At 43.2% G+C, this 15,114-nt stretch overlaps 1 protein-coding gene across 1 annotated transcript in view; it reads right to left on the bottom strand.

The window, feature by feature from the left end:
- Nucleotides 1–9,665, bottom strand: part of arid1ab (AT-rich interactive domain 1Ab) — a 46,606-nt gene extending 36,941 nt beyond the window's left edge. The window contains exon 1 of the mRNA XM_070921217.1: nt 8,764–9,665. Coding sequence (XP_070777318.1) covers nt 8,764–9,663 — 900 coding nt within the window. The 5' untranslated portion in view covers nt 9,664–9,665. The remainder of the gene's footprint in view (nt 1–8,763) is intronic.
- Nucleotides 9,666–15,114: the final 5,449 nt, after the last annotated feature.

Here is a 15,114-nt window from a genome sequence, read left to right as displayed (position 1 = left end):
TCGGCCCGCGCTGCCGAGAAGGATGCTTATTCAGGCTGACCATTGGCACCCTGGACGACCCATTACGATAAGTGTGTCACTCACTACTATGCCAAAAATACCCTGGCTACTGAATGAGGCGAAGCCACTTAAGGACCTGGCTGGGTCACTGCCTGCCTCATGGTTAGAGTCACAACTCTGACACTGACGTCAAACACACTGCTCTGCACACACGCTGGGCCAGGAAAACATGCTTGGTCATAATCTGAATCACAGACGAGTAATTCCAATGGAATACTGAGTGTGGGCATTGGGGCAGATCTGCCCACGTTAAAGTCCAACTACAGCACGGAGGGAAATAGCTTTTAGGTTGCAGTGACGGATTGTTTTCAGCATGTTTCAGGCCAAGTGGACCGCAGAGACCGTGGGGATTTTCAATTTGCACTCGCTTGTTGTCAAAACAGACGCACATGGGCACGGCCATGCAAATCTTCAGGTGGAGCGAGGAACACACCAACAACAGCAAGCCACACACCAACAACAGCAAGCCACACTTTGAAGTGAATCACAACAACAGGAGTCCAAACTTAGCATCAGCCAGACATAAACCTCTGTCACCTGCCACACGAGCCACAAACAATAACACTAAATCGCCTTTTTGCCGTTGCTTTTGTCTGTGTAACTTCGTCCATGCTGAACACCGGCTGCTCTTTTATTTATTTATTTTTTAACCATGAGCCGATCAAATCAAAAACAAAACAATGGCTCTGTATCAAACGGGCTGCTCGCTGGCCGCCTGGTACAGAGAGAGAGGCGGCTTTTAAACTTGTGTAAACATTGGCCCATTTCTATGAAAAATGTACATTAATTATTTAGGCCAGTTAAAAATAAGAACAGGCGCTAACACTTTTTTAAAAGAGCTGAAAAGTTCACTTTGGACTGTACTTACAGTCAGACTCCGGCTATAAAAATGCGTTGCATCTTAAAGTTTGTGTTGTAGAGCACGATGTAATGCTTGGGCTGCAACTCATCATGGTGTTCATGGTGAATTATACTTGAAACCTGATTATGTTTTAGTCTAAAGGTGTCCAGAAATAGTGAAAGTTGTCCCTGACAAGTCAACAGAGGCCAAGGAGACATTCAAGTTTCATCTGACCAACAATCCAGAACCAAAAAGAACACGATGATTATTTATTTTTCTATCCTTTGATCCTTTTAGAAAATAGTGAAAAATGTCTTGTTCTGTTCAAAACCCCCCAAGAGATTCAATATACTATCACAGAACCAGCAAATATCAATGTGGAACCAGGGAATGTTTGGCTTTCTTGCATTAGAAAATTCCGCGATTAATTATCAAAATAATAACAGATCAAATGACTTTTGATCGAACAAACCTAGAGGGGCAACTTAATATTTTCTAAATGTTATCCACGCAATTACTTTCTCGATGAATAGATCGGTTCACAAAATCTCATAAAATAATAATTTTTAAAAAGCCTAGAAGAAGAAAAAATTAACATATTCAAATAACTTGTTTTGGTCAACTAACAGTCCAAAACACAATGATATTTAATTTAATATCATTGAAGACTAAATGATTTAAAGAAGTGAGCAATAACCAAAATCAAATTATCGTTTCAGCTCCAATTCAGTTAGCAATGATGTAAAAACACTTTTATCAACACTGATGGATTTTCCATCAATCAACCAATCGACTAATTGACTAATCATTTCAGAACTTTCCTATTCTGGTGGTTTACAGATCTAGAAAACAAGGCTTCGGTTTGATGGAGATGAGCACATCAGTCTGCATAGGCCTTTTTTTACCAGCTCCTGCCTGCTCTGGGTGCACTCCACAGCTTTGGTTTTATTAGCCTCAAAAAAAGGCTGAAACCGTGCACACCACATTACACAAAACAGACAGCAAGGCTATGACTAGAGGGCACGATCCACAAAAAACAGACGTCATGATTGAGTTCCACAGCAGAGATGAAGAGAGAGAACCCAACTGTTCCTCGTGTGCTTCCCCTTTTCCGCTTCATGGATGAGCCATTGGCTTTTCTTTTTTCTTTTCTTCCTTCTGCGGAGAGCAAAGGTGAGTGCTGTATGAGAGCTGGGGGGGAAGCATCATTCTCTAGCTTCTAGCGTCAACAACTGCACCAATTTAAAAGGTTAACCACTTTATTCCATAAAAAACGCACGCGCGCCATACGTCATGTAAATGAAGTCTGTAGTCTCACACGGGATGGGAGAAGGATATTGCTATGCTAATCTGGAGCATTTTAGAAGGTAAATGTCAAAAGAAATAAATTACCTTTACATTCCAGCGTGCCATGATGCCACAGCCCAAGTTTGACATTTGTCCATGGGGGAACTTTTTTTTTCTCCCTTCAGTGCATTTTCAATGTGCAATACAATTATTCAGATTAATCATTTTCACCATCAGGGACAGAGGACTTCAACAGTATCACCAAATATTAGCTGGGTAACTTTCTATAGCTTGTGGAAGTCAAAAAACTGTAAAAATCGTAAAAACATCTTGAAGCATTAGCATGGTAGCCAGCTTCATACCCTGTTCTGTCGGCTTCTCCTGATATGCTGTGTATCAAAACTTCATAGGGATAATTAAAGGATGTTATGGGTGATGCTACTGAGGAAAAAACAACAAATGCAACAGTGTCTGTGTCTGGCAGCGGGATGAAAAAGGCTGATGTTACTAAAGAACTACGGATGGCTAGTGACACGTGGAGTAGGAGCCGGTCAGAGAGGCTCCTGAGGCAGTGGCAAACACACACACACACACACACACACACTCGCAACGACCACCAAGTAACTGCTGCACTTTATACACAAATACACACAGCTGTCAGGGGCAGACGAAGATCATTCACAAAACACCCACACCCCTTCCCCCCCCTCCCCCGGGTATCACTGACACCGTTTCTCCCTTATACGCACACACACCATCCAGTCACACACACAGTTGCCGGGAGGCAGCATGCTGTCCATGTGGCCTGTGGAGAATCATTACTCAGCAGTGCAGACTAAAAAGCCGAGAGTGAACTTCCTTTTTGAACGCTCAGGCTTCCTCTTCTCCACGGCACCAACCCCCACAGAACGGCGCCTGAACAGTAGCTGGAAGTTGTTCTGTATGTGTTCTTAGAAACATGCGTTGTGTTTACTGAATAGGAACAATTCAGAGAGTCTAGGGCCGTCTGTCAAAGAACAGTATCACTTTCTAGGGATTGCCCACAGGTTGACACTCTGTGTTTTACTTCGATGATGACGCCTTCAAATTGCTCGATTCGCCCTAAAACCGCTGGTATAGTGGTATTCTGCAGATCGACTAATCGCTGCAGCTCTAAACTTAACGAACAATGTCAACTTAAAGTAGGGCTGCAAATAAATGAGACGCAAAGCATCAAAGCTGCATATTTCAAAAGCTAAAGCCAGCAGATGTTTGAGTCATTTTTCAAGCAAAAATATCAAACAATTAATTGATTATCAAAACAGCTGCCGGTTAATCAACTACTTGAATAGATTGAGCGCTAGCTCTAGTCTAACAACATTTCAAATCTGCTATTGTCTCAATTAATAGATGGATCGTTTGGTCAAAAAAAATGTCAGCAATAAATGAATAAAGATATTCAGTTTACTCTCATAGAAAGAATATTTACCTTTGAGAAGCTGGCACTAGCTAATTATTTGGCATATTGGCTTAAACAATTACTTAAATGATAAATCGATTAACAAAACAGTTGGCAATAGAGCTGAAACAATTAGTCAATTGCTTGATCAGTTGACTGACAGAAAATGTAATCAATCGACCAATTATTTGTGCGTTATTTTTCAAGCGAGAATTGCCCAAAATTCTCTAGTTCCAGTTTCTGAAATGTGATGATTTCTTTATGTGGCAGTAAACTAAATGTCTTTGTTTGGACAAAACAAGCCTTCACGTGTGGCTTTAGGAAACTTTTACACCAAATGATTAATCCGTTCATTGTGAAAATAATCATTAGTTGCAGCCTTAGTAAACTTTAGTGTGACGGACGGCCCTTCTGCCACATGGCTTCTGGTATCATTTCAAATTTCCAGTATGATCTCAAATAAGACTTCCAGTACATCCTCAAAGAAATGACACACTTAGCACAGCTCTGGTGTGCTAAATACTGGTATGTTTAATGCTTTTATTAGTATTACTTTTGATTAACAAGGCAGAGCCAAGACGTTTGCTCAGTTAAACATTAAATATATTCCATCTTCACTTCTTGTGAGAGTTTTTGACACAGTAAAGCTGCCATGAAACTGTTTATTTGTACGCTACTTTCCAATTTGCAGTGGGGCCTCCCTTGTACATAAGCGGCAGAGCTGCGCGTCTATTAGCAGCAGTCAATTTAACACCCTTGGTTTGGTGTGTTTCATTATGTTTCTCAGCTGTGGGACTTTCTCAAAGAAATATTTACAAAGTGTCTTCGATTATGGTTTAATTCAAACTCAATTTGGGAAGTCAGTCTTGCAGAGCTGAGGGGGCATCCCCGATGGCTCGCTCCCATGAGTTAAGCAGAGGGAAACACCTGCCGTTATACCATCAAAAAACAACCACACCACAATCCACTTCAGACTATTTGTTTGTGTGCAAGGCATAATGGAAACCCATAATATTAGCCCTCACCCACCACTCAGTTAATTCATCTTCAGCAGGTGGCCCAATGCAGGTGAGTGGCCCCGTAAAAAATAAAATCATCCATCGACTCATCACAGGCGATATATCCGCTAATTAAAAAGCCAATCTTGCCGCTGTTAATGAATGGAGAGTATTTCATAAACTCTGCTAAAACACGACCACAGCACTTACAGTGGACAGCTCTTCGGCAAAATAAAAAAATTCTCCGCCTGAACGTGTAGTGTACGGGCTGCCATCAATCTCTGCAGTCAAACATCAAGCGCATAAGTTCTCTGACAGAACAGAACACGCTCGCAGTGGTGGCCTCATGTGACATCTTCATGCCATGATTTGACAGAGACTACTCACTTCATCTTTCTGTCCATTTGCCCCTGTGAGAGGTCCCATCCTCCTGGCACTATGTCTGGGATTATATCCATTAAAAAAAAAAGGTTATGTGTTCTCTATGCCTCCACCAGCGACACAAAGACAAAAATAAAGTGACTCTAATTCTTCCCAATTCAGTGACACTAATGAGAGCTGCCTTCTGCAAAAAAAAATACAGTTGCAGTTACCTTTAAGTATGCTTAACCACCAAAAAGGTTCAATTACCTTCCCAGACACTCTTCTTCCACTTGCACAATAAGAGTGAGCCTGGGCTTCTTTAGCAAAGAGCTGCTCTGAAAGCACAGTAGCCCGTGTGAAAAACCTGCACGGATGGCAATAGACGTCAGTCTTTTTGCTCAAGCAATTGAGAGGATATGGTTTTAAGGATATGAACACAAACAAGGCTTACTAGAAAACTATTATAATCACAACAGCGTTTTCACCTTAATTTGTGTATGTGTGCTTTAATTATAATACAGTGCTGTCACCAACATAATCTAACTGTCACCTACAACAAGCCTTTTACCCAGAAAAGAAAAGTGGCAGCAGATCTCTTTGCACGCTGCTCTGAGACACTGAGACACTGCAGCAAAGACAAGACACAAGTTCAGAACTAAAAATAAAATTCTGTCTTTGTTTTGTCCACAACACAGAGCTGATGCACTTATTCAATGCTTTGTGTGTGTTACTGAGGCTAGCCCACAACCAGAACTGACGGTTAACAAATTAAGAGAGACTCATTATATGTGCAATTCAGAAACACTAATTCTTAGGACCAACAGAAAATGCTTCAACCTTTTCTCAAGTAAAATCTGTTAATAAAAAGTATAACCAAAATAAAATATATGATCAAAATAAGTCATTATGTATGCTATTAAATAAAACTAAATGTGCAATGTCAACAAATAAGACCATAACCCATGTGGTCATCTCAGTAGTCTCACTAAAAACATGGCTGAACACATCACCTCAAAGAAGAGCATGATGCTTAATATTGTCTTAATTGATGTAATAAAAAAAAAGCACACTCCAGAGTGTTTAGAGTGTGACTAAACATTTGACTGTAAAAATGTGCCTGTCTTGATGGCCGAAGAGGAGCACCCGATCCACACAAACTAAGTTGCTGTCAATTCACCCTGTTTGCCAAATTGTAAAGCTTGGCTTTGGGTATGGACACTTCTCTGCACACAGGAAGTGACAAACTGAAACAAAAAAAAAAGGGAAATTCAAACAGTGAGCAGCGCTACAGAAAGACACAGAGTGATCAGCACAACATCTCTTATTCCTTTTGGTACATTTTTGTAAAGAATCACAGATCATCCCGCTCAGTGCATATGATAGCCGCTGACGCCAAGTCGCAGAATGCCTGGACGTATGGGTTCAAACGTTTTGAACCCAACCCTTTTGCTGACATTTAGACGGAGCTATGAACGTGCGGCGTTGCGCTGTGCAGCTGCTCAGTGTCTAAAATGTACCTTGTTGTGATGCAGCAACGTGGCAATCAAAGTGTGTGAAAAGCTTGCACCTTAAAGTTTCGAGCAACAAGTGGCAGTATCACTTCTCTAGATGAGCAGTCTGTCCTTAATGACCACGCTTTGCTGGAAATTAAGTGGTAGAACACAGTACGTCTTCCATCTTGTAGGAATAAACCAACATACAGCACAACCTTTGTCATAACAGTTCTATCATCTTTGATTAGCAGATGCCTCGTGCAAAATCTCCTGATAAAAGCGAAAACACGCAATGCATTTGAATATTTGGAGAGAATGCACACAAAATATTGTCATTAAGAGAGGTCAATAAAGGCTCCTCTTTAGGCCAGAAAAAAAAGAGAAAAAGAAAAGCACATTTCTTGACACAATTGAGACATCCCTCACATGTATTCAAATGATAAAAATAGTCCGTACTTGACTGTCAAGGTAGAGCTACACACTCCACATTACCTATAACTGTGGAGTAACAACACTACACATGTGGCTGTTATCACTGGAGAGAGAGATGTGGTTAAGCACTGTTGACATGGTTACACTCTCTACATGTAAATTAGGCTATTGTGAACCTGATGAGAAAAAAAAAACCGCTGTGACACTCGGCTGACACCATGGTTGCTTGTAAACACAACTGCAGCCGGTCCGGCTCTCTCACGTGGCCACGAGGCGTTCTGGCACACAAGTCTCCTCAACTCCTGATCTGGAAACAGTGGAAAACACAGTTGTACAACGGGTCTACATGACCACACCTACTCCATCTGCTGTACCAGAGTCAGCCCAACTTGAACAAGCAGTGCACACAGTGTACCCAACAGAAAAAACAACAACAACAAAAAAACAAACTTCAGGTGCATGTCTGAGGTCAACAGCTAAAAAAAAATGACAGTAGAGATGTGACTCAGCACAAGTGAGCTTAAGGTTTAATCAAACAAATAAAAGCAATGGTAGATCCACATGAGTACAGTCATCATGCAAATTACTGCAGCGGGAGGAACTGAACAAAATGTGTTCTCAAAATGCTCTCAATAAATACAACCAATGAGTAAGTTATTATTCTGGGATTAACAGTGTGGTGTCTAGTGTATATCTTTGTTGATATGGGAGAATATTCAGACGTATCCATGTATACAAAAATATAAAGATAATTTAAGACTACACAAATGCACACGAAAACGCTCTAAATGTCTAAAAATACAGAAAAGACACTGGGACTATGTTGTCTTGACACGGTGGAGGAACACATAACCGGGGCAGAGGGGGCTGTTTTTCTGCAGCCTTCCATTAGATGCAATTATAAATGGCCGAGAGCAGAGGGATGGGGAGCCAATCAGATCTCGGCTCGCATGTCAACCTAAGACCAACTGTCTCCTGGCTCTGACAGCAGGATTTTACCTCCATAATTCAAATCCCAAAGCAAAAGGCAATCTGCACTTTGCCAACTCCAACCAGCGGGGCCGTGTTTACAAGGCGGCACATGGAGGGGGGAAACGCAGAGAGACGCGAACGGAGTCGGACCGAGCCACAATGAATGAAACCCTCCGTCAGGATGAATCAATCGCAGTCACAATCACACTTTGATCCGAGTAAACACTTAGCGGACGTAATTGTTGCCATTCACTGGACTGTGAGACACATCTCCGCTTCACCGTGCGGCGGCTTTTTAACCGACAGAGGGGTCTTTTCTTAATGATTATGCAAATGTTATTTAACGGCTATCGCTGTCATTTGCATCTTGTTTACTGCCTTTGACAGCCATCGACACAACTTTGATAGCGCGGGTGGGAGCACAGCAGCAAAAAGAAGCTATTTGGCCGATTCTCGCAGAAACAACAGCGGTCGCAGCACTTAAATCTACAATGAGGCTGAAGAAGCACAGCGAAGAAATATCACCTTATTTCCCTCTGCACACACACACACACACACACACACACACGCACTTACACACACTTTCTCCTGACAAACTCTTGCTCTACTTAGTCAAACTCTTGCCCTGTACCCAGCAGGGACACACACGAATACCCACAACTCAGAAAGTTGTTTCCAACAGAATATGCGGCTTCTTTCTCTGTCTAAACACTATTGCAGGGGGTGGTATTGGGAGAAAGAGAGAGGCAGCCATTTTAGAGCTCTTGCTACATAGACAATGGCTGGTCCAATGCAATATGCAACTCTACAGTGCCTTTTCAGAGATCCTGGGTGACTTTAACTCAGTCAAACTGTCTCAGTGCAGTAAGTGAAGTTTACCTGATTTCTGTTTGGAGGCTGTCCAGTGTTTCCCGGGCTCATGGGAGGCGGATGGTGGGTCCTTTGTTGCCAACCCGGATGGACCCCACCATACTGACTGCTGCCCATATCTCCTGGTCCCTTATTGGCCCCTTCCTGATTGTTATAGTCTCCTTGGGGGTAATTCGGGTAGCTCCTGGCTGAGCTGGGGGATGTCAAAAGCTGATTTAAAGTTGGCGTAGACGTAGGTTGTTGGTTTCCCATGTTATACCTCTGATTATTGTAAGAGGCAGCCATAGCTGTGGTTCCTCCTGCTGGCTGTTGCTTGCCTGGCTGCCCCCCAGCCGCCGGAGGCTGGTTGTTACGCGGGGAATTCATGGCCCCGTATCCTTGGCCCTGATAAGAAGTCCTGTTCTGGAACGGGCTGTAGTTGTTATAATGGTTGGGGTAGCCGTGTTCGTGTGAATTAGGGGGGTAAGGGTCCATCATGCCCGGCCCCGATGCAGCTGCCATGCCAGGGCTTTGTTGTCCGCCATGTTGATGAAAAGGGGCCCGGCTGTAGTGCTGGTTGTAACCGTAAGGAGGTGGAGGAAAGGGGCCCTGGTGGTGGTGTCCCATCCCGGGATGGTTATTCCCTTCGGGCCCGCCTGTATCATTCTGATTACTGCTATTATTATTTACCCTGGGCAAATTCCCGTTGCCGTTCTTCATGTCAGGATCCCCTCCTCCCCCAGCATTTCCAGCATCGGTCCCGTCCTGCAGCTCCTTCTGGCCAGGAGATCCGCCGTCAGGTCCCGGTTCCTTATTTTCATGCTGTTTCTCTCCCGGTACCGACTCCTCCTGTGGGTCCCGATCCGGCTTTTTGAGTTCGGATGGCGGGCTAGTGTTGAGAGTGGCGACGCTGGCGACCTGAGCGGCCATGATATCCCTCTCTCTCTCTCCCCCACTCTTTCGCTACCTCTCTCTCTCAGCACGGCGACTCACTCACAATCAAACTCCGAATAACCATTGAATATAAATACAATTATATTTATAACAACGTACCCGTTGTCCCGGTTCATTCCCCCCTTTGCCCTCCGCCCGGACCGGTATCCGGTAATCCACCGCGACTCCGTTTAAAGTTAAAACAGAGAGGGGAAAGTTTGTGAAAGAAAAAATATATAAATACAGAGCCAGGGAAATAAATTTCACCGACACAAGTGTGTGTGTGTGTGTGTTGGAGGGGGGGCTTCTGTTACAGAACGAGAGCGCGAGCTAGAAATCAACCAAACCAGCACGAGGCTCCGCGAGACACAGCCATCTTACCGACCTGTCGCGAGAAAATAAAAACCCGGAGTGGAACCCACGGTGAAAACTGGATCCGGACTGCGTTAGCTGTCTAATAACAACATTGTTTATACCCAAGAAGAGCCATTATTGTAGGTCTAATGCGCTTTAAACTGAGCTCATGCATAAAAATGTCGACGTATTCGAAAAGCCCTGTTTGTTAGCATGAAGTACTGGTCATTCTGAGACTAATTAAGTGTTGCATATAGGTGGAAAAGCTTATGCTAATGAAGACGCACAGCAATGGGCCACCTGACAAAGTGAGCGAGATTTAGATTCGAATATATATATATATGTATATTAGATACAAAATGTGCTTTACTTTATTTCATTTTATTTGGGGGGCCCATACAGTTATACAGGGCTAGTGTCTGTGATTCATGCTTGTATGCTGCTACTACATCATGTTGATGCTGTGTCCCATAGCTAAACAGCTATATCTGTCCTAAGAAGTAAACAGCATTTCAAAGATCAAAGGCAGTCTGACACATTTAACTTCAGTTCAAATATGTTTTAAATGGCCACGGGCACATACAATGCTTCTATCCAACACTGCAGAATGCCACAGACTTTGTGTCTACAGTTTTATAGTATTAAGCAATTAAAACGGCCCTTCCTTTGCCGTACCAGTCTGCCTTGAAGTCAAGCATAACTATTCATCCATTTCTGATTACAAAAATTGCTTCATGCATGAGCTGTGCGTTCCTCTTTGTCACATTCATCTGTGCACTTTCTCTTAGTGGCTCGTTAAAGGAGTGGAACAAAATAAGCTTCTTCTGTTGGAGTGGGTTCATGGGTGGAAGTGACTGCTTCCATACTGCTTCCATGTGTCGACAACAGCAAATTAGAGGAGCGAGTACAGCGGAGGAAAGTAGAGGAAAGCATGAAATCACAACCTGTGCGTGTGTGTGTGTGTGTGTGTGAGTGAGAGAGAGAGAGAGAGAGAGAGAGAGAGGCTAGAAAAAGAAGAAGGATGGGGGATGGACTGAGCCAGTCACAGAGCAGGAAGTGGAGATACAAAAAGAGAAACAGTGGTGGTGGAAAAGTGACAGTGTAATAGGCCTCTGAAATTCAACACATCACATGTTATCTGTTAAAAGTCAAATCTCACGCCAACACACACGAGGACGAGAAGAGATTTGGAGAAAGCATAAAATCGCCCCTATACAATTAATAGGAACAGACATCCTATGCCTCTCCACCACTCTCTCTCTCTCTCTCTCTCTCTCTCTCTCGCGCGCTCTCTCTCTCTCTCCCCACCCCCTTTCTTCGTGCTCTCTGCCTGCCTGCCTCGCGCTCTCCTAGCAGCAGCAGCCTTCCTGCAGCCTTCAAGTGCTGTCGGAATTTCTGGAATCACGCCCTGAGTCAGAGACAGTGAGACACATAGCCCACAGTGCAGAATTAAAAGACTTGATGTTTCTTAGAGATAGATTTGAGAGTTGTTGCAGTGTGCGAAAGCCCTGTGATGTATACACTGAAACACTTAGAAGACGTCTGACACAGTGTTTAGGGTAAAGGGTCACATTTAATGGTTCCACTAGGTTTACAAGGACATTATCAGTATCTACTCCAGCAGCAAACAATGATATAATAGTGAAGATTATAAACAATATAGATTACAATATATACCTATGGATTGCTGTAGAATTCAGTAAAAGAGTGCCATGGTAACTACTGACATGTTCAACACAAGATCATGTGAAAATATTTGAATATTAAATATTGTCTTCAACAGCATATTCACCCAGTTCTTGACAAGTGAGAGGAAATGGAAATATATATAACATATAGTTTATATCTGCTCATATGGAAAGATAGTGTGCTATTAAGCTGCATGACATGCAAAAATATGCTTTATATGCTTTTCTATTCATAACAGAATACATTAGATGTATTTTCTCTATTTAAAGTAGCTCTGGGATACACAAACAATTAAGCAGCAAGCTGAGAAAACAAATTTCCACTTATGTAATAGTATAAAGTGTATTATTTCCAACCCGAATGCTGCGACATTGTGCGTTCACGAGCCTCGGGTGGAGCCCGTGAAGGCAGCATCACCGCTTGCAAAAGCAGCAGAACTTTGCTATGTGAATGTGGGGGATGGGAAGCAGCAGCTCTCTGCTCTGCTCAGCCCTTTCTCTCTACAATGCGGGGCTCTCTGCTCACATTGCTCACTCTGTCCGTGGAAAAGATATCCTCTTTTACTTGAAGTTTCACTTAGAAAAACCAACAAAAATATTCACATGTATTTTAAAGCTGCAAAGGCAGCTTTTGTATGTGTAATAAAGGAGAGTATGCAGGGTGGAGGGGGTCAGCTCAGCTGCTGTCTGCTTATATAGGCTAAGGGAGGAGTGTGTGCGTTTGTGTGTGTGCATGCGTGTGTGTTGGCAGAAAGCGCAGAGACTAGGCTGTAAGGGAGGAGGGGGTAGGGAGCTTCTTTTTCTTTTTAGCATAAACTTGCTGTTTATTATCAAGGGGTGCAGTCTCTTCTCTCTTTCGTATTTTTAAAAAGAGCAGTACCATCTGCTTTCTATGCTCTGTTTTCCTGGTCTTATTTTAGAAGAGGCTTCAAAATGTGCAGTATTTTCAGCACTCACCTTGAAAAATATTTATCTGTTGTTCAGCCGTCTGTGTGGCTCTGTGTGGCTGCAAAGTGACTTAAAAGCACTAAGATCATAAGGTATGTTAAATCTCTGTGGGAGAGCAACAACATGGTGCTAAAGACCTCCTGTGCAGCTAAGAGTGTCATGCATTTATTTATGCGATTCTTGTTTTACAAGGATATGGTGTTCACTAAAATGCCATGCCGCCTGTCCAGACAAGCTCAACAGCAAAGCATAAGGATCTCCTTAACACAGAATTAATAGCGACACTATGGTTGTTGAAACTGATATGACTCGGAAAAGCAGAGGCTTTTACTCTGAAATGCTGAAGCTGAATCAGGAAAAAGGCCACCTGGAGTAGTTTACATTCCATATTACAATTGTTGTTCATATGCAGTCCCTGTACTATAACTGTTACCACCCACAGACCAAGAGTGACTTGACGAAAAATGTGTTACCACGAAAGCCTCTCACTGAAATTCTCTGTCATAATCCTGTCTGGCTCATATAGAACAAGACTCACACTTCTCATGACCTCATAGTATTGTGTCCCACATCTGAGAGTCAAACAAAAGAAGAAAATCTGAATTTATTTTCAGATTCGTTGCAAAAAAAAAAAAAAAAAAAGGCAGTCTGGACTCACACTGTCACATTTGTCTCTTTGCTCTGACTGTTGAGGGAGAGGCAGAGGGGATGGCGGGAGGGCCATGTGACCCCCCCCCCCCCCCCCCCCCCCCATCTGTCCCAGGATGATGATTTAAGAGTGTTTACTTGTGCCCCACCACCGCCTCCCTGCGAGGATGACCATGATGCATCACCTTCGGCCCGATGCTGTGGCTTCCCCTGGCCGTCACCAAGGCAGCAGCTTGGACTTCATCCAGCAGCCCCTTTTTTCTTCTTGTAATCATTATTAAATTGATATCAGGGGTTGATTAGAGGGAAGGAAGAGAAAGTAACAATAAACACCGCGTTGGAAAGCTGCGTTTAAAGATGCAAAGAGTTAGGGGGAGTTCATTATTCATGTCATCAAATCTAGTTATAAATGCAAAACACAAATTTCAGTGGACAGGCTAGGGCCATAAATATTTTACCAACTTAACTAAGCCAAAATATTCTATTTCTGTTCATTTATGTAAGCCTTTGATATTCTTAAATATGCATTTTTAATGTGGTAACTTTCTTCAATTAATCTCAGCTTTGAACAGTGAAAGTGTCGCTCTTGTTGAGCGAGTTAACTGATGACTGATCATTCAGGAGTTTTTCTTTTATTTTAATCCCTTGGGATCCAGTCTGGGAATGGAGCCATACAATCACCAAGACAACCCAATAATGTGGCGTGGAATTTCCTAACAAGAGTGGAGATGAATTCACACACACACACACACAAACGGGTGCACGGTACACACCCACGTGTGCAGCAGCCAAACACAGCTCATACCTGACGATAATGTACACGCTGAGGATTTATGGCCGTCAAGCGTCTGTCATTAACGCATACCTGTGCCAAGCATTAGTGGCAATCCCACAGTGACGTTGTCCCGGCCACACACACACACACACACACACACACACACACAATCACAACAGTTGGGTCCTGTCCAGATGGTTGCCAGGCAGCGGTTCAACGCATAGTCTGGAGTGTGTAGAGGAAGGAAGTGCCACTTTGCGAAGTGCAATGGGCATCCGGCTCGTTCCCAGACACCGTGTGTGCGAGTGTGTGGAACCTGCCGCTTAAACTTACACCTGACAAACACGCACCCACCACTTTGTAAACAGTGCAGGAGCGAGGAATGTGCAATAAAAAGCCCTGCATGGTCTCCTCCAGGGTTCCTTAATAAATGTGGACAATCAGTTCCATATTGGCTTTCAAAAAAAACATAGTCTGTCTTCACAGTCAGGCCCTCGGTATACATTTAATCCAAACATACAGCTTTGATAGATGAGAGGATATTAAAAAGCACTTGTGGAATTATTCCCCTGCCTTATGAGGTCATATTTCAGATTAATCTTTCAGCCATTGTTCTTACCTGATTTGATCAAATAGGATCAAACTTTTCAGGAGCCATAGCTCACCCTGAACTGCTTAGCATGTATTCAATCAGTTGCTCCTCTCTCCTTGTATTGTTCCCTCCCAAGCAGTGAAATCCTCTCTGCTCCTTAGGTGGAAATAGACTGGGGGGGGGACCTCAATGCCCCACGACAGGCTTTAAAATCAAAGCTGATAGGACATATTCAGGTTACGCTGGAGCACTTTTATCTACCTTTTGTGTGTGTGTGGGGTGATAACTTGCTAGGGGGCATTTTTTTTGAAAATCTGCGAATTCATGAAGTCCACACAGTCACATGGGCACGGGCGCTGAATTCTAAACACTCCATTTTCTCGCAGTGTGTTCAAGAGAAGTGAAGGAAGGACCCCCGATCTCAACAAAGCCAGGCAAGGTTA

This window comes from Enoplosus armatus, chromosome 16 (genome assembly GCF_043641665.1).
Source record: "Enoplosus armatus isolate fEnoArm2 chromosome 16, fEnoArm2.hap1, whole genome shotgun sequence".
Lineage (NCBI taxonomy): Eukaryota > Metazoa > Chordata > Actinopteri > Centrarchiformes > Enoplosidae > Enoplosus > Enoplosus armatus.
The sequence above is the reverse complement of the archived record's forward strand: the minus strand, read 5'-3'. Positions and strand labels throughout refer to the sequence as shown.